Source organism: Muntiacus reevesi, chromosome 4 (assembly GCF_963930625.1).
Source record: "Muntiacus reevesi chromosome 4, mMunRee1.1, whole genome shotgun sequence".
In the NCBI taxonomy this organism is placed as follows: domain Eukaryota; kingdom Metazoa; phylum Chordata; class Mammalia; order Artiodactyla; family Cervidae; genus Muntiacus; species Muntiacus reevesi.
The window spans coordinates 153,844,346-153,868,789 of record NC_089252.1 but is presented as its reverse complement, the minus strand read 5'-3'; the positions used below and the strand labels follow the sequence as shown (position 1 = coordinate 153,868,789).

The 24,444-nt window shown below is 36.8% G+C and overlaps 1 protein-coding gene across 7 annotated transcripts in view; it reads left to right on the top strand.

The window, feature by feature from the left end:
• Nucleotides 1-24,444, top strand: part of PPHLN1 (periphilin 1) — a 150,470-nt gene that overhangs the window by 21,359 nt on the left and 104,667 nt on the right. For 4 of the 7 annotated variants that reach the window (XM_065934595.1, XM_065934597.1, XM_065934596.1 and 1 more), the window contains 2 exons: nt 12,997-13,161; nt 15,985-16,046. In XM_065934595.1, the coding sequence (XP_065790667.1) occupies nt 12,997-13,161; nt 15,985-16,046 (227 nt within the window). The remainder of the gene's footprint in view (nt 1-12,996; nt 13,162-15,984; nt 16,047-24,444) is intronic. The other 3 variants (XM_065934599.1, XM_065934600.1, XM_065934598.1) reach the window with 1 other exon arrangement.

Here is a 24,444-nt window from a genome sequence, read left to right as displayed (position 1 = left end):
ACTAGGATCAAAACACTTAATGGTTTATATTCTGGGCGCTGTAATATAACTGGAACGGAAGTAGTCCTGTCTATTTCTGCTTGTCTTCTTCTGTTAACAAATGAATGTCAAGTAAAAGATTTTCTTATCTTGGTGGCAGTGAACATTATGAAGATCGAGGGTAGTGATGAGCAGCAGCATTGAAAAAAATGTTTATTCTGGGGGAGTTCCTGACAGTCCCGCGGCTAGGACTCGGTGCTTTCACTGCCATGACTGGGGCAAACCTTGGTCGGGAGGCTATGATCCCACGTACTGTACGGTACAGCCAAGGGGAAGGAAATTAAAAAGGTTTTTTTCTGTCACATTTAGTTTTGAGTTATATAATTAGGTTTCATAATTAAATAGTTGCAAAACAATATTTCTTTCCTTGGGTTAGTTGAATGTTTGTACTGTTCATTTCATTGGTTATTTCTCTCTTGGAGACTATAGGGAGTTGGAAATAAATTTTTTAGTGAATTCAGAACATGAGTTTGTTAATTTCTAACATCTTGTAGATAATATACGGTCCATATATTTGTTCCATGTATTCTCAAATTTAAATGTACCCCAAATAACATTAAGAGATCTTTCTTTTATCCAACTTGAAATAAGTAATCAAGTCTACTAAACTTAGCAGTTCAGTTATTTACATATTCTAGATAATATTGCTAAAAGTATGTTAATGTGGAAATATTCCTTTTTTTCCCATTTTTATTTTATGGAACACTTTTAAAGTATGCACTTGCATACTTTTAATTCTTTTTGTACCTCACATTTTATCATCTAGTAATGTTCATGTAAATATAACTTTTTTCATTATCTTATGAAAATTTTCAGACCTACAGCAAAGTTGAATTTTATAGTGAACATCCATTTATTCATCATTTAGATTCAACTATTAACATTTTATTAAAATGTTTTCATCCATCTATCTGTCCTTTATAAGTACACCTAGTCCATCAGATTTTAGGGATGCATTTCAGAGGAAACTGGACAACACTACAGTTTCCATTAGCTACTTAAACATGCATATCATTAGCCAAAGTGCAGTTTTTTTTAGTATAACTGTGAAAATTACATACATTAGATGCAAAATCTTAAGTGTTCATTTGCTGAGTTTTGATTTAGTAATGTTCCTGTGTGAAGAGCTGCTCTGCTGCTGCTGCTATGTCGCTTCAGTCGTGTCTGACTCTGGGTGACCCCATAGACAGCAGCCCACCAGGCTCCTCTGTCCCTGGGATTCTCCAGGCAAGAACATTGGAGTGGGTTGTCATTTCCTTCTCCAATTCGTGAAAGTGAAGTGAAAGTTAAGCCACTCAGTTGTGTCCGACTCTAGGAGGTGTCTGATCTCTTGGCGGACAAAATTGCATGAACTTTCGTTTTGTTGTTACTATTTCCAGAGAGACAGAATCAGTCTCAGCTACATTCTGTAATATGTTCTAATTTTCTGGGGACAGTTCCAGCTTCAGATATTTGACATATTGTTCCCCAAAGCCATTGAAATGACCCAGGGATATCAATATTTCATTGAAAATTCAGTGAGTGAATTAAACCAGTAAGTGCTACAATGCAGATATTGTGTTGCTTAGTCACTAAGTCATGTCTGACTCTTTGCTACTCCATGGACTGTGTCTCGCCAGGCTCTTCTGTTCATGGGATTTCACAGGCAGGAATTCTGGAGTGGGTTGCTGTTTCCTTCTCCAGGGGATTTTCCTGACAGAGGGATCAAACCTGTGTCTCCTGCTTTGGCAGGCAGATTCTCTACCCCTGAGCCACCAGGGAAGCCCTACAATACGGATATGTGTCTAAAGCATGAAGGATCGGAGTGAGGAAACCTCAAGCTTTTGAAAGCAGAAGTCCTCCAGACTTGTGGGTAATCAAATTTGTTAGTTAGGTGTTGTACTTTTCTGGTAAAAAGCATGTGATGCCAACAGTAGTATAAAACTGAGATGCAGACTGAATTTATGTATGTGGTACTTGCTATGTGCCAAGTAATATTCCAAGTGCTGGGAATAGGGTGGTGAATAAGATCAAGGTTTCTGTGCCCATGAAACTTCCATTCATACTAAGTTAATTGTGTCAGGAAATCTGGCAGTTGAATAGTTACATATACCATTGTACTTAGTTACTTTGGTGGTGGGTTAATGTGTTTTAGTTGTTTTTGACTTTTTATTTATAATGGTGAAAATTAAGTATATATAAAAGTAGACAAAATGGCATAATGAACTCCCCACGAACAAATCATTCAAATGGTATTTATCAACTCATGGTCAATCTTGTTTTGTCTATGCTTTTACCACTTTGCTGTTTCTTAGATTAGTTTCAAGTAAATTCAAGATACTTTATTTCAAATGGAAATATTTCAGTATGTCTCAAAAAAGAAAGATGCTTAAGAAGGGGTGCTTATATATTAAAATAAAATGTTCTTGTGTTAAAATGACTGCAGAGTATATTTTAATGACATTGGAAAAGAAATGTTTTTAAAGAAGTGTAATCCTGATAATTTGTACCCAGTTAGTAATAAGACTGAACATTAATGTGGAGAATTTGATATACATTTATATATTGAATCAAACAAAACATCAAACTTGGTGCTTTTACTTAAACTAAAATGAAAGTATTTTCATAACAGATATTTATAGTAAATTGGAATTTATAGAAAATGAAGGAATAATTGGTTTTCTAACAAAGCACAATCACCATTTCAAATTTCAAAATTGCAAAAATCATTTGATATGTATCTTGGTCAGATTTCTGTTAGTGCATGCAAACTGTGAATAGTCCTTATTCCAGAAATGCAGAGAGCCATGTGGAAGAAATTTTCTTGTCTCTAAGATAATGACAAATGTGAAAGTGTAAAAAAGCATAACACTATACTTAAAAGAAGTAGTTAAGTTTATTTGGGAACCATGTTTTACTGCTTTCTCAGAAATGTCTCTTGGAATTTAATCTTACTCATTCTCCCTTCTTTGCTTGGTCTTTCCCTGCCATTAAGTTAGATGGTCTGGCTGACATGTCAGCCTTAGCAAGATGCCGTTCTCCTTGTAGAACAACCCCCCTTATCTTCAAAGACCTTTCTTTAGGACTCTCCTGTGATTTCCTGCAGACCTCTGGGAGGTAGCTTCCTTAATCCCAGAGTTCTGGTCTTTGTCTTGCTCTACTGCTCTTAGTTAAAGATTATGAGATAAGTTACCAACAAATAGGCGTTCAGCTTTTTCTGTGTGGCTCTTTCATGAACTGTCCCTGCGCTCTCATAATCCTGTGTGTTTGTGAGAATTAGCTCAGTGTGACTGCCACATTTGGTGGCTGAACAGGGACCGTGTGAAGGTTTGCTTGCTCAAACCCGAGTGAGGGAAAAGGACATCTGCTCTCCCAGGTAGGAACTATGACCTTTAAGACTAGTAATGGAACGAAGCCTTCTAGATGTGCGGTACTTTAGCTTTCCGCTGTAGGTAACTCTGTCCTTGACAGCTTGCTCATAAGCGTCAGCTTTCTTTTCTGCTTGCCACTGCTGGTTGTAGGTTTCTGATTCAGACTTAACTAAACTTCTTATTGTGATTTATACTTGTTGTCCTTGGTTTCCACAAGAAGGTTCTTTGAAAGTGTCTGATTGGGAACCAGTAGGTCATTGGTTAAAAAATGGTGTAGGTGTTGTTAATATACAGCATCTAAATACTTGGGATTTATGTCATAGTGCAGTTTTTGCCATAGAAGAGTGAGGAATCCCTTCAGTTCAGTTCAGGCAGTTCAGTTGCTCAGTCGTGTCCCACTCTTTGTGAGTGCATGCCTGCAGCATGCCAGGCTTCCCTATCCATTACCAATTCCTGGAGCTCACTCAAACTCATGTCCATTGAGTTGGTGATGCCATCCAACCATCTCATCTTCTGTCGTCCTCTACTCCTCCTACCTTCAATCTTTCCTAGCTTCAGGGTCTTTTCCAGTGAGTCAGTTCTTCACATCAGGTGGCCAAAATATTGGAGCTTCCACTTCAGCATCAGTCCTTCCAATGAATATTCAGGACTGATTTCCTTTAGGATTGACTCGTTTGGTCTCCTTGCAGCCCAAGGGACTCTCAAAAGTCTTCTTCAGCCCCACAGATCAAAAACGTCAGTTCTTCGGTGCTCAGCTATCTTTATGGTCCAGCTCTTCCATCCATACATGACTACTGGAAAAACCATAGCTTCGACTAGACGGACCTTTGTTGGCAAAGTAATGTCTCTGCTTTTTAATATGCTGTCTAGGTTTGTCATAGCTTTTCTTCTGAGGAGCAAGCATCTTTTAATTTCATGGCTGTAGTCATCATCTGCAGTGAGCATTTTTCCCCCATCTATTTGCCATGAAGTAATGGGACCGGATGACATGATCTTAGTTTTTTGAATGTTGAATTTTAAGCCATTTTTTTCACTCTCCTCTTAGTTCCTCTTCGCTTTCTGCCATAAGGGTAGTGTCATCTGTATATCTGAGATAATTAATATTTTTCCCTGCATTCCAGCTTATGGTTCATCCTGCCCAGCATTTTGCATGATGTATTCTGCATGTAAGTTAAATAAGCAGGGTGACAATATACAGCCTTGACGTATTCCTTTCCCAATTTGTAACTAGTTCGTTGTTCCTTGTCTGGTTCTAGGTGTTGCTTCTTGACCTACATACAGGTTTCTCAGGAGGCAAGTAAGGTGGTCTCGTGTTCTTGTCTTTAAGAGTTTCCCACAGTTTGTTGTGATTCACACAGTCAAAGGCTTTAGAGTAATCAGTGAAGCAGATGTTTTTCTGGAACTCTCTTGCTTTTTCTATGATCCAGTGGATGTTGGCAGTTTGATCTCTTGTTCCTCTGCCTTTCCTAAATCCAGCTTAAACATATGGAAGTTTTTGGTTCATGTACTGTTGAAGCCTAACTTGGATAATTTTGAGCATGAGTTTGCTAGCGTGTGAGATGAGTGCAATTGTGCGGTAGTTTGAACATTCTTTGGCATTACCTTTCTTTGGGATTGGAATGAAAACTGATCTTTTCCGGTCCTGTGGCCACTGCTGAGTTTTCCAAATTTATTGGCATATTGAGTGCAGCACTTTAATTAATAGCATCATCGTTTAGGATTTTAAATTGCTGTACTGGGATTCCATCATCTCCACTAGCTTTGTTTGTAATAATGATTCCTAAAGCCCACTTGACTTCGGACTCCAGGATATCTGGCTCTAGGTGAGTGATCACACCATCGTGGTTATATGTTTCATTAAGATCTTTTTTGTATAGTTCTTTTGTGTATTTTTGCCACCTCTTCTTAATATCTTCTGTTTCTGTTAGGTCCATATTGTTTCTGTCTTTAATTGTGCCCATCTTTGCATGAAATGTTCCCTTGGTATCTCTAATTTTCTTGAAGAGATCTCTAGTCTTTTCCAGTCTATTGTTTTCCTCTATTTCTTTGCATTGGTCACTTAGGCAGACTTTCTTATCTCTCCTTGCTATTCTTTGGGACTCTGCCCTCAGATGTATATATCTTTCCTTTTCTCCTTTGTCTTTTACTTCTCTTCTTTCTCAGCTATTTATAAAGCCTCCTCTGACAACCGTTTTGCGTTTTTGCATTTCTTTTTCTCGGGGATAGTTTTGATCACCACCTCCTGTACAATATTGCGCACCTCTGTTCATAGTATCGATGAAGTTAAACACATTCCTACAGAAGTTTATGGTCCTTTATCTAAAGATACAGTTGGAATTATTTTAGGCTGCTCCAGCATAACTATGAAAGTTATTCATATTTACCAGGGGTAATTGATTCTGATTACTCAGGCAGTATTCAAATTGTGGCTGTCCCATTCTTATCATGCAGTCGAGAAAGGGACAAATTGTCACAGCTATCACTCTTGCCTTGTTTGTGCCCTCAGCAGAGAAAGAAATCAGGAAAGGAGGCTTTCGATATACGAAGGGGGCTTACTCAGTTCAGTTCAGTTCAGTCGCTCAGTCGTGTCAGACTCTTTGCGACCCCATGAATCGCAGCACGCCAGGCCTCCCTGTCCATCACCAGCTCCCGGAGTTCACTCAGATTCATGCCCATCGAGTTGGTGGTGCCATCCAACCATCTCATCCTCTGTCATCCCCTTCTCCTCCTGCCCCCAAACCCTCCCAGCATCAGGGTCTTTTCCAATGAATCAGCTCTTCGCATGTGGCTTACTAGACTATGCTAATTGACTAACTGCCCCACATAAACTCTAAAAATTTAAGACTTTCTTTCAAGGATTTAATAGATCAGGAACTTATATAGCTGTTATCACAAAACAAGAATGGCCTTCCATCTGGCCTTTGAAAAGGGTCCATGGACAGATGTTAGTTGTTGGGGGATTCCAAGAATCGTATCAGAGCACCTTTCCAAAAATCTGTACAGATTCAGAAGGGCATGTAGCTATTATCTGTCCTTACATCATGAATATTCCTACAACTTTATGGGGGTGAGGTATATTAAAACAATATCAATTAAAACTACACACAAATTTATCCTCAGGGCCACTGCTATTATATACCATTACAAATCATCTGGATTGATGAACCGCGCCCCTCCCCCCCACCCTCGCCCCAGTCTGGATAGAGCAGTGACCTATGACTAAAGAAGAAATTGGGCATATAGAACAATTGGTTAAAGAATAATTAGATGCAGAACATAGGGAATCTTCCTCAAGCCCGTGGAATACTCCCATCTTTATTATCCCCCCAAAATCAGGAAGATGGCATTTAATTCATGATTTAAGAGCAATTAATGCTCAAATGCAACCAGTGGGTTTATTACAACCAGCTATTCCAAATCCCTTTCTAATTCCAGACAATCACACTAATAATTATAGATCTTAAGATTTGCTTTTTTACCATAACTTTATTGTGAAGATAAACAGAAATTTGCAGTTTTAGTTCCTAAAATAAATATTCATCATCCTTTACAATGATATCAGTGGAAATACTTACCTCAGGGTATGAAGACTAGCCCTACCACATGTCAAAGATTTGTAGATCTAAGTCTGCAGCTGTTAGGACAACAATTTCCCGATGCCTATATTTATCATTATATGGATGATATTCTTTTAGCACACTCTTCACCACAAAAATTAGCAGAAATTCTCTCTTCCTTACAGACATATTTGAATTCACAGGGTTTAATAATAGCTCCACAGAAAATCTAACACATGCCCCCATGGAAATATCTTGGCTTTCAAATTTTACAAGAAACAATTACTCCTTTACAATTTTCCTTCAAGGTTCCTGAACCATTAACACTTCTTTCTTTACATCAATTCTTGGGTCACTTAAATTGGATACGACCTACCTTAGGCATCCCAACATATACTGAGCTTCCTTTCCCTTGTGGCTCAGCTGGTAAAAAGTCCTCCTGCAGTGCAGGAGACCTGGGTTCGATCCCTGAGTTGGGAAGATCCCCTGGACAGGTGAAAGGCTACCCACTCCAATATTCTGGCCTAGAGAACTCCATGGACTGTCCATGGAGTCACAAAGAGTCGGACACAACTGAACAACTTTCACTTTCACTTTCTTTCAATTAGTACAGGGAAATGAAGATCCTACCTCACCCTGCTGTTTTTCTCCTCAACGTTACGCTTTATTACCACAATTCAGCACTGCTTATGTTAAACATTTTCTTGACAGATATGTTCCTTCACATCCTTTGTCACTGATTCTTCTTTGTATCAAACATACTCCTACAGCAATGTTTGCCCAAATCTTACCTAAAGAGATAAAAAGCATTGAATGACTACATTATCCTAATCAACCAAAATACCATTTCTTCCTGCTTACCGGAGAGACTGCATCTATTACAGCAAGGACACTTAGGTCTCTGTTGCCTTACTGGCTCAGATCCACAAACAATTTGTGTGGGAATATCTAAAGAAAATGTAGAATCATTATATCAAACTAATGAACAATTTCAAATCGTCATATCAGATTTTACAGGGGAACTTATTTACAACTTGCTGATGGATAAAAGAATTTCTGTTTTACAATTAGTGCCCTTTTCTTTACATCCTATTATCTCTAGACATCCTGTAACTAACGTGCTTACCTACTGTACAGATGGCAATCAAAATTGAGGAATAGTGACCTGGAAGGAAATATCAGAATGGATAAAGATCTTTACCAGCCCCCAAAGTTCCCCACAACATTCTGAATTAGCTGCTGTCTTGCTTGCATTGCAAACCTTGCAAACTTCACTCTCTTAACAGATTCCTTTTATGTTGTTAATATCGTTCAACAATTGTCCGATTCTATTTTAAATACTTCAGTCGATAAACCATTACTTTCTGTGTGTTTCTATTCAGACTCTTAACTAAACAACAACATCCAGTAGCTCATATTGGAGGACATACACAATTTCCTGGACCTCTTACTTTCGGAAATCAACAAGCTGACTCATCTCTTCACCTTATAGGACCATGGGTTACCGCTGCCTTTCAGTCACATCAATTCTTCCACCAGGGTGCCAAGGCACTACATAAACAATTTGCTCTAACCTTACTGGAAGCCAGAAAGATTGTTAGTACCTGTCCCACATGTCAGTTTTTAACTCCTCCTCTCCCAGAAGCTGGCATTATAACCCTTGTGGTCTTCTAATGAGTTATGGCAGATGGATGTTACTCATTATCCTCCATATAAACCATTTCACTTTGTGCATGTAACTGTGGTATTTTTTCAGGCTTTTAATGGGCTACCGCACAACATGGAGAACAAGCACATCATGTGCAAGCTCACCTTGAATGTTTTGATATTTTAGGACACCCTCAAACCATTAAAACTGATAATGCTGCAGCATATACATCACACAAACTTAGGGATTTCTTTCGTCCATGGGATATTAAACACATCACAGGTATTCCGCACAACCTTACTGTACAGTCCATTATTGAATGCATAAATGGGCTACTGCAATTATTTTTAAATAAACTGGAAAGGAAAGAATTAACCCCTCCTAGGAAATGATAATATATTACCTTATTCACTCCTAATCACTTGTCAGTTTCCAAAAATTCTTCATAATCAGCTGCTGTTACTAGACATTTTGCTACTCCACATTCACAAGAATGCTCTCTGGTCCTTTTTAAACAACCACCCTCTCCTATTGGGCAAGGACCTGTTAAATTACTAACATTGGGAAGGGGATTTGCTGCTATTTTGTCTCCATCAGGTCCACTTTGGATCCCTGCCCATTGTGTGAAACTTTATCATGTGTTGGCACCAAAGACTTCAGGATCCATTACTGGAGTTTCCTATGTTGACCACCAGCTGACTCTTCCTGACTGGCATGCCTCTTCCGAAAAGACTGAGGAATAATCAGTCATTCACCAGCTGGTGACATTATGTGGGGTGACACTAAACGTCTTACTTTAAGAGCTGAAATAGCTCTTGCTAATAGTGGCACCCCTATTACTCCTGAAAATATGCTGCTTTCCTTTTTAGCCTCTATAACTGTTAACTCTGCCCATGAGGTATGGCTGTTTTGGGTTAGTTTTTTACTTCTGTTTTTCACTAGGGTTCCTGCTCATATACTACTTAACAATAACTATACATACTGGGCTCACTTAATGAACCCCCCTCTGTTGTCTGTTGTCACATGGGAAGATCCAGAGCTTCCTATTTCTACCAATGATTCCACCATTACTGGGGGAGAGTGGCTTTCTCCTTCATCTGTTTTACCTATGAACAGCTTAGATTCTCCTTGGACCATTAATGGTTCACATCCACCCTTCTGCATAACTAATTGAACAAATGCACAGATATGTGCTTATACCAGCACTTGGTGGTATATGAATAATATGATAAAACCGGCCAAAATGATCTCAAATTGTTACCATTAAATGTTAGACCTTTGTGTTTACTTGTGGTTTCCAAGGAAACTTAGCATCTGCAATGTCTCACCCCAAACCATCAATCCTATTATGTATTCATGCGTGGATTGATATGCGACTGTTTGAAGGATTTAATTGGCCTGTTTGTGGATCGCACAATTTTTCCACACAGCTCCTTCTGATCGATAATTATACAATAGAAAATTGGGGTCCCCAAGGATTATTGGTTCAAGACAGTAACAAAACTTGACCATGGTCAGATTTGGAATTGGTCTTGTCTCTTTCACTATAATAAATCTGATCCTTTATGGAATCCCGGATTTACTGGAGTTGTACCCCGTTTAAAATTTGCACCATTACAATACTCTTCTACTAAGATCCTCATGTGGCGGTATCTTGCGCTTCCTTTTTCTCATGGGTTTTGCAACGGGGCCCTGGAATCTTTAACAATAATCATTTTGTTTGGAACTTTACAGACATGAATGCCCATGTTAATATCTGCACTACCAGACCAATACATCTTTGCCCTTGCTTATAATTTTACCCTTTCTATTAAATTGACCCTGGTGTGGTGGTTCTCACCTAGCTCAAATTGCTCAAACTATCAGTCTAGCTTGGGATAGAAAGTGTTTTTTAAAAGGTGCTCTACTAGTTTCTGTCATAGCTGTTGCCATGGCAGTGCTGTTGCAGCCGCTGCCGCCGCTGCCCTTTCTGCTTCCTTAAAAACTGCTGACAAGTACTTACTCTTATGACTCATATAACTTCTGACTTTACTGAACAGTGGAAATTGATCACATGATTTTATCTTGACTTGTAGCTTTGGAAGCTGCAGTTTTATGGCTCGGTGAAAATCAGCATGTTCTTTGAACTTGATCATAGTTAGACTGTGATAGCATGTTTTCTCATGTTCAGAACATTGATTGCTTTATTTTCTTGACTCACCCTCACTGAGGCGATGCTCACGCTGTTCTTCTGACAAGAAGATCAAAGGAACACTCATTAAAACAAGAAGAGGGGATTTGTGGGAACCATGTTTTACTGCTTTCTCAGAAATGTCTCTTGGAATTTAATATTACTCATTCTCTCTTCCTTGCTTGGTCTTTCTCCTGCTCTTGAGTTAACCGGTCTAGCTGACATGTCAGCATTACCAAGATACTGTTCTGCATGCAGAACAATCCCCCTTATCTTCAAAGGCCTTTCTTTGGGACTCATATGATTTCCTCTAGACCTCCAGGAGGTAGCATCCTTAATCCCAGAGTTCTGGTCCTTGCTTTACTGCTCTTAAAGATTACAAGAAAAGTTACCAATAAATAAGCGCTCAGCTTTTTCTCCCTATGGCTCTCATAATCCTGTGTGTTTGTGAGAATTACTCAGTGCAACACCACCAGAGGGATGGTATAATGTATATATTTGTACACTTTCTCAAAACATAAAGGAAACGGCAATTTCATCTTCATTGCTAGATACAAGAACTGTCATTAGCAGGTTTTTTCTTTTGCTCATTAACAACTTTGGATTGATTATTTTCATTTATTATTTGGTAGGAACAAACGGGTATTGTGTAATTGAATTTTATGGTTTCCCGCAATTGGAGAAATCAGTGATTTTAATTTTATGTGCAACAAATTTTGAATTAGAAGATGCTGTAAATTTTGGCTTAGTGACAGTTTTTTTTAAGAAGCTCAGTATTTGCTTAGATTTAATTGAAATCTCTGTGAAAGATTGTGTTAAGAAAAAAATCACTAGATTCATTTGTGTACTATATTTTATGTGATCATGCGGAATATATATTAGAATTTAATATGTTACATACTAAAGGAAACCATCCTATATCCCCATGGGAAAAAATTACATAGGTCAGTTTAACTCTCAGATGGATATGAACTGTTTTTTTGTGGCACACTAACAAATTTCCTACTCTTTGGGAAATTTGGCATGGATGTAGTTATTTAATAACTACTAAAATGGTTTTATATATTTAAATAGCTATCTTATAGCTATTTAATAGCTACTGAATAGTTGTAGTTATTAACGCTAAGAAGCAATTTAAGAAAATAGCCACTTTGAGGAATTTAGTGTTTCACTTAGACTTGCAAAAAGGATAATCAAAATAGCAAACAATTTTTGAGTACTTGGTGTGTCTTGCTACCCTAAGTGTTTTACAGTTTGGTTTTTCTTTAGTCCTCACAACCTCATGATGTAGTTACTAGTATTGATGTCATTGTTCAGATAATGAAACTGAGACTTAAACAGTAAAATTACCACTCCCGAATGTTAGGCATTATTAGTTTTTCATTTTGTCAAATTAGTGATCATATCTTATACTTGGGTAGCTTGCCAATTTCTTTCACACAGGTCTCATCTGATATTGATAGACAGCATGAGTGCTCAAGACCAGATCATTTAGAGATGCATGTTCTGCACCTCTCTGGTTCTTCTTGGTGATAATCATTTTCATTTTACAGCAGCTTCTAGTCTAAGATAGGTGTTATGCTCCCTCTATTCAGTTTCCCAACTCCCACTAAAAATCTGTTCAGCTAAACTTTAAAACATTAACATATTACTTTGAGAATTAGTTCAGCTTTTATATCGAGTTTTATATTGCTTCCAAACTTATGTCACAGGCTCTTCTCTTAAGTGCTGTTTTAGAAATAGCAAGATGTATCTTCTAGATCTTTCTAGCTCAATATTATCTCCTTATTTGTTGTTGGTAATGTGTAAAAATCTTTTATTTTTTCTGGATAATAAACTTCAGACACAGTAAACCAAAGATGTGTGCTATCTTAAATGGTTTTACTTCTAAAATACCTGGACAATTAGGGATTAGAGCTACTATTACATTCTCCCTTTCATAGTTTATTTTTTTATTAATAATATTGTATTTTTTCTTTTGCTTATGATTGGATTTTTGCATTGCTGCATGTTACTTTTAAGCACCTGGCTTTCTCATTGAACAGTTTCATTTCCTTTAATTCATGTGAAGACCTTACTATTAGTTATTCATGTTATTTCATTAATGCATTTTTGTTTGTTTATACATTTACTCTCTTTGATTAAGGATAACTCCTATGCTTTTTAAAAAACCTTTCCAAAACCAAATAGAGAAGTTAGTGATTTTTATATATTTCTTTTTGTCTGTTTTAGGATGGCTACCGTAGAGTAGTTAATCTTGTGCCAAAGAAACCACCACTGCTAGACAGACCTGGTGAAGGAAGCTACAATAGATATTACAGTCATGTTGATTACCGAAACTATGACGAGGGCCGCAGTTTTTCTCATGATCGAAGAAGTGGTCCACCTCACAGAGGAGTATGTAAATTTCCCCCATGTACTAATTGTTGTTTTTTATAAATTTAAGAATCATGTGATTTTTGGAATTTATGTGACTGGCCTTGAAGGCAGTTGAATAAACACTTCCTGCTTGATGCTCTGTTGAATTGCCTGCTGGAGCAGTTAAATGGGAACTGGTAGTCAAAAATCTTGGGGTGCTGGACAAAGTGGGTAAGCGCTCTGGATTGCCCTGTCTTAGGTTTCATGATACTGATTCCAACTCGCCTGCTTTTTTATCCCCTCAGTTGGCGAGGGTTTGTAGAACCAGATAAAGGTAATCTTACTCATTGCTTTTGTATTCAGTAAGAATCCACCTGCAGTGCGGGAGACCTGAGATCAATTCCTGGGTTGGGCCGATCCCCTGGAGAAGGGAAAGGCTACCCACTCCAGTATTCTGGCCTGGAGAAATCCATGAAATGTATAGTCCATGGGGTCACAAAGAGTCGGCTTTCAACAACTGAGCGACTTTCACTTTCAAATGATAAGCAGGTAGTTATCTTCTGTTACTGAATGTGCCCAGTTAAAATTAGGTTATTTTCATCATGATGAAATGCTGTGGGTGAGGTTGGGTTAAGGTTGTTGAGACTCAGTCTCATTTTGTTATAGTTATTATTAAAGTCTGCTTCTTAACTCGGATTAGAAAGCTCTCCAAACATTGCCTTTCCTATGATAAGCATTTTTTAAATGTTAGCTACTGTTGCTATTATTATGTGTTTTTCTTAATCATCTTTAATAATCTAGAAACATATTTAATGTTGCAGTAATATGTTATTGGACTTGATTAAACTAATTCCTTCATGCACTTTCTTGACATAACTTGCATGTTTACATCATTCTTCTGCCAAACCATTTTCCTACATTTTCTCCTTTTTCCCCTTTCCTACCATGTAATATCATAATTAATGACATATTCAGTCATTGCTTACAATAAAATTTGACCTCACAGTAGCCTTTGGAATTAGTTTCCATACTTTATGCCCGAGGAAATGGAGGGAAGGTGATTTACCCAGGATTAATACTACTCTTACTACTACATTATATGATCCTTGAGTCCAGTTCTCTTACTACTACATTATATGATCCTTGACAATTTTAAAGTGACAGTGAGACTATTCAGTGTTCTCTTGTGTTTCAAGTTTTGACGTTTTGTTCCTTACGTCTCAGTAGAATTGATTTTTATTTTGTTCACTTTTAAATATCATGCTTTTCCTTTAGGAGGAAGGGTTCAGTATTGAAAAGTAAGCATTATGCATTATCTCTATTTTAGAAATACTAAATTTTGCAACCAGAGTCATTCTTTCAGATAGTCTGAAGGAGAAACAGTTTAGCCTTTGGATAAACAGTTGTTACCTTATGAAAACCCTGTGGCTGTTTAGTGTAGACAGGGAATTTTGGATTCAGTGGACCAAATTGTATTTGAAACATAATAGTGCCTTGATAATATTTTTTACTGTTATTGTTACAAATTGAATTGTTCATTCTTTACACATTTTCTCATGTAATATTCTTCAAACAAATAAACCCACTTGAGATCCTTAGGATTCTCATGACACTAATTCTTACCTAGACTTCAGTTAATTTAAAGCAAGCTACTTATATCCAATGTGATATTATAGCTGTTGACTTTTTTCTTTAGTTTAATGTTAGGAAGAAAAATGATGAATACATTTTACTTCTGTAAGTATGGTATGTGATGCTAAAGAGGAAAATGAAGATAATATTTATTTTAGCTGAATCATTGTTTCTGATTGTAGGTAATGCACATGTTACAGTTGTCCATTGATAACAGGGGATTGGTTCCAGGACCCCCAGTATACCAAAACCCAGGGATGCTCAAATCTCATGTATAAAAAGGCATAGTATTTGCATATAACCTATGCACATCCTCCATACGTTTTAAATCATCTCTAGATTATTTGTGATACTTAATACAACATTGTGCTATGTAAGTAGTTGGCTTGCATGTGGCAAATCCAAGCTTTGCTTTTTGAAACTTTCTGAATTCCACCCTTTCCCCATATTTTAAAATGTGACTGGTTGAATCCTCTAATGTGGAACCTGTGGATATGGAGGACTGATGTCCCTTGTCGTATGTATAATTTTAAAGTAATGGAGCCTGGATTACTATGTGGTTTCATTATATGTACCTCTTCCAACTTGTTTGTTTCAGAGGACAAAGTGTGCTACTTTAAAAAATTTTAAGCTTAGCTTAATTTTAAACAAGATTTTAAACATCTTGGCCTAATATAGTCTATCTAATATACTGTTGATTTCTTATTACATTGTTTCCAATTGTAATTTTTAATGGGAGGTAGGATGAGAAAAGGAAACCAGCAAGAGAAATGGGAAAGTGACGGTTTCTTCATTAGGCTTGAAGATGAAAATTGCTGAGCAAACTTGACAGAGGAAGAAAATAAAATGAAAGATTGAGAAATGTGTGTTTGAATTTAATTTAAATTGAACCTTTGTTGAACAGACTTTCTATATTGTGAATGATGACATGTGTTTTTGGCAATAAAGTTGTTTGGGCCCACTGAAGAAATACTTTTAAGTATTTTAATAGAGATAAATAAGTACCACAGCTTCTCAGTCTACCAAATTAGTTGTTTGAAATAGATGACTTGTTGTATCTTGTTTTCTTTTTCATGCCTTTAAAGCTCAGAGAAACTTAGAAAGGTACTTTTCCCCTCATATTATTTTGGTCTTGAGACTAGTTTCCAGTAATGCTGTTAGATACAAATAAATACTCTATTTGACCAAAATAATGTAAATGAATATTTAAGTAACATTTTTCTCTTACAGGATGAATCTGGCTATAGGTGGACAAGAGATGATCATTCTGCAAGCCGACAGCCTGAATACAGGTAAAGAGATAAAAATAATAATATAATTACTTTGATGTTTGCCTCATTGAAATGTCTCCTGTTGAAATCTCACCTTAAGGCACATAGGTGAAATATTAAATAGGATTTAAAATTTCAGAAGCAGATAGTATTATAATCTTTTTGTGACTGTGTAATATAATATTAATGACCCTAGTAAGCTAGCATTCTTATCTCTTGGCATTTCATAATAGGTAATAAAAATATTTAAACTATTGTTTATTCTTTTCTGATTATTACATTGTTCTTAATGAGTCATGTGGATTATAAGTTATCTATTTACTTAATTAGAAAGTAAGGCATTTTTTTTCCAGAAGTATCCTTCTTGAAAATATTTGAGTCATTACAAATTATCTTCTATTGTAAAGCATCTCTTAGCTGCTTTATTTTGATCAATTAAGCTCTGTTGGGAAAACAGAGTTTGAAAGGACCTCGATCATTGTTAGCTTTGGTTACTTATAGAGACATTTGATAGAATAGTTAGAAAAAAAAGACAAATAGATTTAACTGGGTTGATAGTTGCTTTCTTGTGTAACTTGACTCTGATAGTGTTGAAGGTTGTAAAGGATCCTTTTAAAGATTTTTTATAACCTGTCGGAGAAGAATCACAAACCCATGGAGAATGGCAAGGAGTAACTGCCACAACTCCACAGGTGCCAGAAGTAGACAGCTGGATTCTGCGGGCAGTTATTACAGCCCAGTAGTCAGCAGAAGCCTCAGCATGGCGCTGTTGGATCCCTGTCCCCAAGTCCCACAGGGCGACAGGATGGGCGGAGCTGGTGACTCTGCACACAGTGGGATGCTCTGTGACTGAGACACCCAGAGTTAAGCTCAATACCTTTTGTTGCAGTCAGGAAGCAAGCCAGTCCTTTCCTGGGGAGTAAGCAGTCACATGGTAGTTAAACTGTGGTCAGCTTGACCTGTTGACCCGTTACAAAAACGCCTCTCTATCAGTGGATGCTTGGGCCTTTCAGTTTGACACCTATGGTGAGGTTGCACAAGGATATTCAGAGTTCATGGCAGACTGCTTCTCTCAAAAGAAGCAACAGAGATAATAGATGTTGAAAAATACTTTGATAAAATTTAACACTTAGTATATAACTTCAACTAGGAAGAGAAGAAAATTTCCTGTATCTAATAAACAGGCATTTGCTATACTGAATGGTGAAGTTAGAAGCATTCACCTTAAAACCAGAGCAAAGCAATAATGCCTGTTCTGACTGCATCTATTCATTATGGTAATAATGGTTTCAGCCCCTCTGCTGAGACAGCAGCAGCAAATGAAGGTTAAGGTTTACAATTGAAAGAAACATAATTTATTTACAGATTATATAATTATCCATGCAGAAGATCCAAGAGAGTCTATAAACAATTAGAATTATTGGCAAACTAGCAAAGTTCAATATAATAAAATCAAGTATGAGCAGAATAAATTAGACAATGTAATTTAAAAACACTATAGCTTAAAAACTATTAAGGAGTAATAAAAATGAAATTTAATGAAAGTGTGTGAGACTTAGTTGGATGAAATTGCAACTTATTTCTAAAGAACATTTTTAAGGTCCTGAATAAAAGGAGCAGTGCAGCATCATTGGATGGGAAGAGACAAACATCAGAAATGTATCAGTTCTCTTCAAATTCAGGTGTGAATATGTAGTTCCAGTCTAAATTCCAGCTTTTTGTTTTTGTTTGTTTGTTTGCACGGGAGTTGGTAAACTGATTCTAACATTAACAGGAAGAGGCCAAATAACAAAAATAGTACTGAAAAGATTTGAAGACTCAGATCATGTATCAGAACGAAGCTGTAGTAATGCGAACAGTGAAACAGAGTAGGAAGTCTGGAAGCAAACCTAGATATGTCTAGGAGTTTAGGGTATAGCAATAGTAGTATTACAAATCAAATGCAGAAAGAATGAACTTTTTAATAAATAGTACTGGGAAAATTGCTATCCATTCAGAGAGAAAAACATAAAATTAGAATCCTGGCATGTGAACATAAATAATCTGATGTAATAAAGACCAAATATAAAAAAAAAAAAATTAAAAAAAAATACAAGTTTTGATTAGATTAACGAGTGGTTTATAATTGTTTATTTCTCCCCAAAGAACCAGCTCTTGGATTATTTTACTGTGTACTAGGGGGTACTATGCTTAGTTGCTCAGTCATGTCCTACTCTTTGTGACCCCATGGACTGTGGACCACCAGACTCCTCTGACCATGGGATTTCCCAGGCAAGAATACTGGAGTGGGTTGCCATTTCCATCTCTAGGAGATCTTCCCAGTCCAGGAATCTAACCTGGATCTCCTGCATGGCAGGCATATTCTTTACCACCTGAGCTATTTCTGTCTTTATTCTTTCTTCTTTACTTTTTTTTTTTTTAAGCATTTTTCCCCTATACCTGTGGATAATTTTACATAAATGAAATAAAATTGTATATGTGACTCCTCAGTCTTCATAGCAGTGTTAGTAGCTTGGTATATGTTCTGTTGCTGCTGCTGCTGCTGCTAAGTCACTTCAGTCATGTCCAACCCTGTGCGACCCCATAGACGGTAGCCCACCAGGCTCCGCCGTCCCTGGGATTCTCCAGGCAAGAACACTGGAGTGGGTTGCCATTTCCTTCTCCAGTGCATGAAAGTGAAAAGTGAAAGTGAAGTCGCTCAGTTGTGTCTGACTCTTAGTAACCCGATGGACTGCAGCCTACCAGGCTCCTCCATCCATGGGATTTTCCAGGCAAAGAGTACTGGAGTGGGGTGCCATTGCCTTCTCCAATATGTTGTTAGGTTGGTGCAAATATAATTGCAGTTTTGTACCGTGAATTTTAAGTCATTATAACTAGGCTCAAATACATCCTTATTAATGAAAATAGAAATCATTACAATCAACACATTATTGTCAATGAGAAATAAGTTTGTTTATTCCTGTAACATAAAAATCCGTACTTTGGGATTCAGCAGACTCTTGGAAAGCATTTTCTGCCTCCTGATGGTTGTGGAAGTGTTTTCCCTGCAAGAAGTTGTGGAGATGCTTGAAGAAGTGGTACTTGGTTGGTGAGAGATCAGGAGAATGTGGCAGATGAGGCAAACAAAATCTCATAGCCCAATTTGTTCAACTTTTGAAGCGTTGGTTGTGTGATGTGTGGTCAGGTGTGGAGAAGAATTGGGCCCTTACTGTTGACCAGTGCTGGCTGCAGTTTTCAATGCATCTCATTGATTTGCTGAGCATATTTCTCAGATACAATGGTTTCACCAGGATTCAGAAAGCTGTGGCGGATCAGATGGGTAGCAGACCACCAAACAGTGATAATGACCTTTTTGGGTGCAAGTTTGGCTTTGGGAAGTGCTTTGGAGCTTCTCAGTCCAGTCACTGAGCTGGTCATCACTGGTTGTCGTATACAATCTGCTTTTTGTCACATGTCCTGATCCAAAAATGGTTCGTTGTTGTTGTGTAGAGTAAGAGAAGATGATACTTCAAAATGCTTTTTTTTGGGTCAGCTCACAAGGTACCCACTTCCCTACCTTTTTCACTGTTCCAGTTTGCTTCGATGACCATGTACTTCCAATGCCAAACGACCGTAGAATGGCTGACGTTGAATTCTTGGACAACATCTTGTGTAGTTTTAGAGGATCAGCTTTGATGATCCTCTTAGTTGGGTCGTGGTTGACTTCTGATGGCCGGCCATTGGACTAGTTATCTCATCTCATTTGCAAAATTTCTTAAATCATCCTGGCCAGATGCGTTGTTGATGTTGTGAGTTTTCTCTGCTCTCTGACCAATTCTGAACTCAAGTAGAAAATCGCTCAAATTTGCTTTTTGTCTAATATCATTTCCATAGTTAAAATAAAGAGCAAGTAATAAAGTCATTAGCAAAAAGACATAAAGCAAGAAATGCATGTTAAAATCATTTATTGCATAACCACATTTATTTAAAAGTGTATTCTAATATCAAATGGCAAATTTCAACAACACACAACCACAGTTACTTTTGCACCAACCTAATATTTTTTCTATATTCAAAGACATTTGGAGTATTTTATTTTTGTTAATGAGGTCAGCTTCCCTGGTTACTCAGATGGTAAAGAATATGCCTGCAATGCAGGAGAACTGTGCAGTGCACGAGACCCGGGTTCGATCCCTGGGTCAGAAAGATCTCCTGGAGTAGGAAATGACAACCCACTCCAGTATTCTTGCCTGGGAAATCCCATGGACAGAGGAGCCTGGCGGGCGTCAGTCTCTAGAGTTGCAAAGAGTCAGACACAATTGAGCAATTAACACTTAAACACACTTCTCTCTAAGTTGTTTTTCTCCAGAGGCTTGTGCAGATCCCTCCAAGTTATTTGGTTTAATGTTTTTTTGAATTTCCAATTAATATTCCATTGTGTGGATATACCAGATATGTCGGTTGTTCACCTGTTGATGAATATTCATGCAGTTGCCAGTACAAAACAATGTTGCAATAAATCAGAGTACCTAGTATCTTTAAGAAACAGTACTTTGGTACCCATGGGATAGAATGCCAGAAGTGGAGCTTCTGGGTCAAAGGGCATGTATGTTTTAAATTTTAATAGGTGTTTTCAGTTTGCCTTCTAAAAACCTAAAACAAACATGTTTCATTTTAAAAATCTAAAATTTTAACCTGGACATTTAATTGTTTTTCTTATCTATTAACATAAGTATAGTTTTAAAATTTCCTTTAAGCACTGTTGTAACTAATGGTAATTTAATACTGATTCTGACAATAATAATCGTAGTTATTAGAGAATGTTGCCTGTACTCTTATTCTGTTGTTTGAAATTCATTGATCATTAGTTTTTTTAAAATTTCTCTATTTTTAAACTTTTTAAATTAAAAAAAAAAATTTTTAGCCATGTCATGCAGCATGTGGGGCTTTTATTTTCCTGACCAGGGATCAGACCCATGCCCCTTCCACAGTGGAAGGGTGGAGTCTTAACCACTGAACCACCAGGGTGGTTCCTGTTGATCATTAGTTGATCAGTTTTCTTATCTGTACCATGAACATTAAAGCAAGTGTATTCTTTTCAGATTTTTTCTGGATATATGCATGTACCTCATACAAGCACTATATTTACAATAGCCAAGACATCGAAGCAACCCCATTGCCCATCAGTAGACAGTGCATTAAGAAGATGTGGTGTGTACACACACATACACAGTATTACTCAGCTGTAACAAAGAATGAAATACTGCCATTTGCAGCAATATGGATGGACCTAGAAAATATTATGCTAAGTGAAATAAGAGACAAATAAGTGACAAATACCATGTCACTTATATGTGGAATGTAACAAATAATAGAAATGGCTGTGTATATAAGACAGAAACAGATTCACGGATATGCAAAACAAACTGGTTACCAAAGAGGAGAGGGAAGGTTAGAGGGAGAGATTAGGGGTATGGGAATCACAGATACAAACTACTATGTACAAAATAGATAAGCAACAACTGTATACTGTATAGTACAGGAGATTACACCTGTTATCTTAAAGTAACCTGTAATGAAATATCAACTGAAAAAATTCTGAATCATTATGTTGTACTGAAACTAGCATAATATTGTAAATCAACTGTACTTCAATTAAAAAAAGGATTAAATGATTCAGCATATGCAACACATGCCTGTTACATAGTAGTCATTTAAAAAAGTATTTTTTAATGATTAAAAAATAATTTTAAAAGTTAACTATGGTGGGGAAAGAAGCAAGATATATTCTCTTTTCAGAACATAGAGTTAATTTTATATGGTATGTTCATTCATTTGTTAAGTATTTACTGTGTACTTTGTATATGTCAGATACTCTTCTAGCCTCTGGAGATAATAAACTCCTACTTTCATGAAACCTACATTTTAGTATAGATTGTAGAGAGTAAACAGGTGTAAAACAAAACAATTTTTATGAAGAAAAATGAGACAGCATAGTGGACTAGAAAGTGCTTCTAGTTCAACACCTTCACTTGATGTCTGGACATCTTCAGTAATTCACATTTTACACTGTCACGAAAGTTACAGCCTCTAGTGCTGGCATCTTCCTGGCTGTCTTTAAGTTGTTCCCTGTCAGATGGACTCATTGAAGAGTTCCTACTAAAAGACTTTGTGAGTGGAAAGTAGCTATTGTTCTAGGGGGTAAAAAATCATTGCATCATCAACCATACAGGAGTAGTTGTATATTGTTGTAAGAAAATAATTCTGAGCAATTTGGAGAACCATGCTTGTCAGCATTTTTGTTTTTGTCTCCAACAGTGCCCCAGTAATGCACTTTATAGCAAAAAGATCTAATCTGACATCATAGGTCCTGTTTTTGTAGACTTCTTTAATCTGGAACAGTTCCTCAGTCTTCCCTTGATTTTTATGGCTGTTTTTGGCAAAATGAATACAGGACAGACATTTTATAGAATATTTCTCAATTTAGGTTTGTCTGGTATTCATGATTAGATCCAAGTTAGATCCAAGTTAGTTAGATCCAAGTTCATGAGTAGATCCAAGTGTTTTTTTTTCTGCTGCAGTTTCTGAAGTGATCCCGTCTTTTTTATTGTGTTTTGTTAGATTGCAAATGTTGTTGATTTGTTCCTTTTTTGGTGGTGTCCTCTTACTAAGATTGGGGTCTGCAAAATTTCTTCACTGTGAATTCAGCTTCCTCCTTTAAAGTTAGTGTTTTGTGTGGAGATACTCTGAAACTATGTGATTATGCCATTCTACATCCCCTTTCACTCCCTGCTTTTAGTATCCATTGATGTTTCTTGCCTGAATTAATTAGTAATGAAATGCTTTTAAATGAGTGATTTCGCAATTAGTTGTTTCTTTCTAATATTGTGTAGACATTCTGTTTTGAGGAAGAGCTTTCTTTCTCTCTGCTACCCTCTTTAAATAAGAAACAAATCTTTGTTTATATTGGGTTGGCCAAAAAGTTCATTTGGGTTTTTCTGTAAGATCATATGGAAAACCTGAAAAAACTTTTGACCAACCCAGTATCAGCAGATTCCTGTTTTGTTCAGTGTGGTATAATCTGTTGGTATCATTATTTTGATGCCCGAATTTGGCCGTCAAATCCCTTCTAAGTAGCTTCTGTGTATTTTTTAAAAAACTGTTTTGTGGTAAAATATACATGACATAAAATATGCCATTGTAACAGTTTTCAGGTATACAATTCATTGGCATTAATTGTATTTAGAGTGTTGTGCAACCATCTCAACTATTTCCAAAACTTTTCATCATCCCAAACAGAACTGTGTACCTGTTAAGCAGTAGCTCCTTATTCTCCTTTACCCCCAGCATCTGGCAGCCAACCTTCTAGTTTCTATTTTTAGGAATTTGCCTGCTCTAGATATTTTGTATAGTTGCATTCATGCAATGTTTGTTCTTTTGTATATGGCTTCTGTCACTTGACATAGTATTTTCAGGGTCTGTTTATGTTGTAGCATATATGAGAACCACATCCCTTGTAATGGGTGAATAATATTCCCTTGTATGTGTATACCACATTTTGTTTCTCTGTTTTTCCTCTGATGAACGTTTGGGTTGTTTCTACCTTTTGGCTGCTGTGAATAATGCTGCAGTGAACACTGACATATGAGGTCTGTTTTGAGTCTCTGTTTTCAGTTCTTTTGGTTACATACACAGGAGTGGAATTGCTGGATCATATAGTAATGCTTTATTTAGCTTTTTGAGGAACCACCAAACTGTTTTCCATATTAGCTGCGCTGTTTTACATTCCTGCCAGTAATGTGCAAGAGTCCAAGTTTTTCCTGCATGCTCACCCACAACTCGTTATGTTTCTATCATTATCATCAATCATCACCTTCTTACTATTATTATTGCCATCCTGGTAAGTGTGAAGTGGTATCTCCTGGTTTTGATTTGCATTTCCCTAATGACTAGTAATGATGAACAACCCATTTCATGTGTTTATTGGCCATTTGTGTATCTTCTTTGAAGAAATGTCTATTTAGTTTTTTTTGTCCATTTAAAAGTTGAGCTGTTTGTCTTTTTGTTGTTGAGTTTTAGTTCTTTATATATTCTGGATATTAAATCCTTTTAACATGTACAATTTGTAAGTATTTTCTCCCATTCCATAAATTGTTTTTTCACTTTGTGGATCATGACCTTTTTTGATCTACAAAATGTTAAAATTTGATTAAATTTAATGTATCACCTTTTCCTTTTGTTACTAATGCTTTTGTTATTATATATGAATTTATTGCCAAATTAAGATCATCTGAGTTGTTTTGACTTATCTACCTATTTCTTTACTTTCTGCTGAAAGATGTTCTAGGTCCTTCTTATACTTTCCCTGCCCCAGCCCTCAAATCAGCAGTTTCTGTAAGGAACACAAGTTCTCTTTAGTAGAGAGTGTTTTTTTATAGCC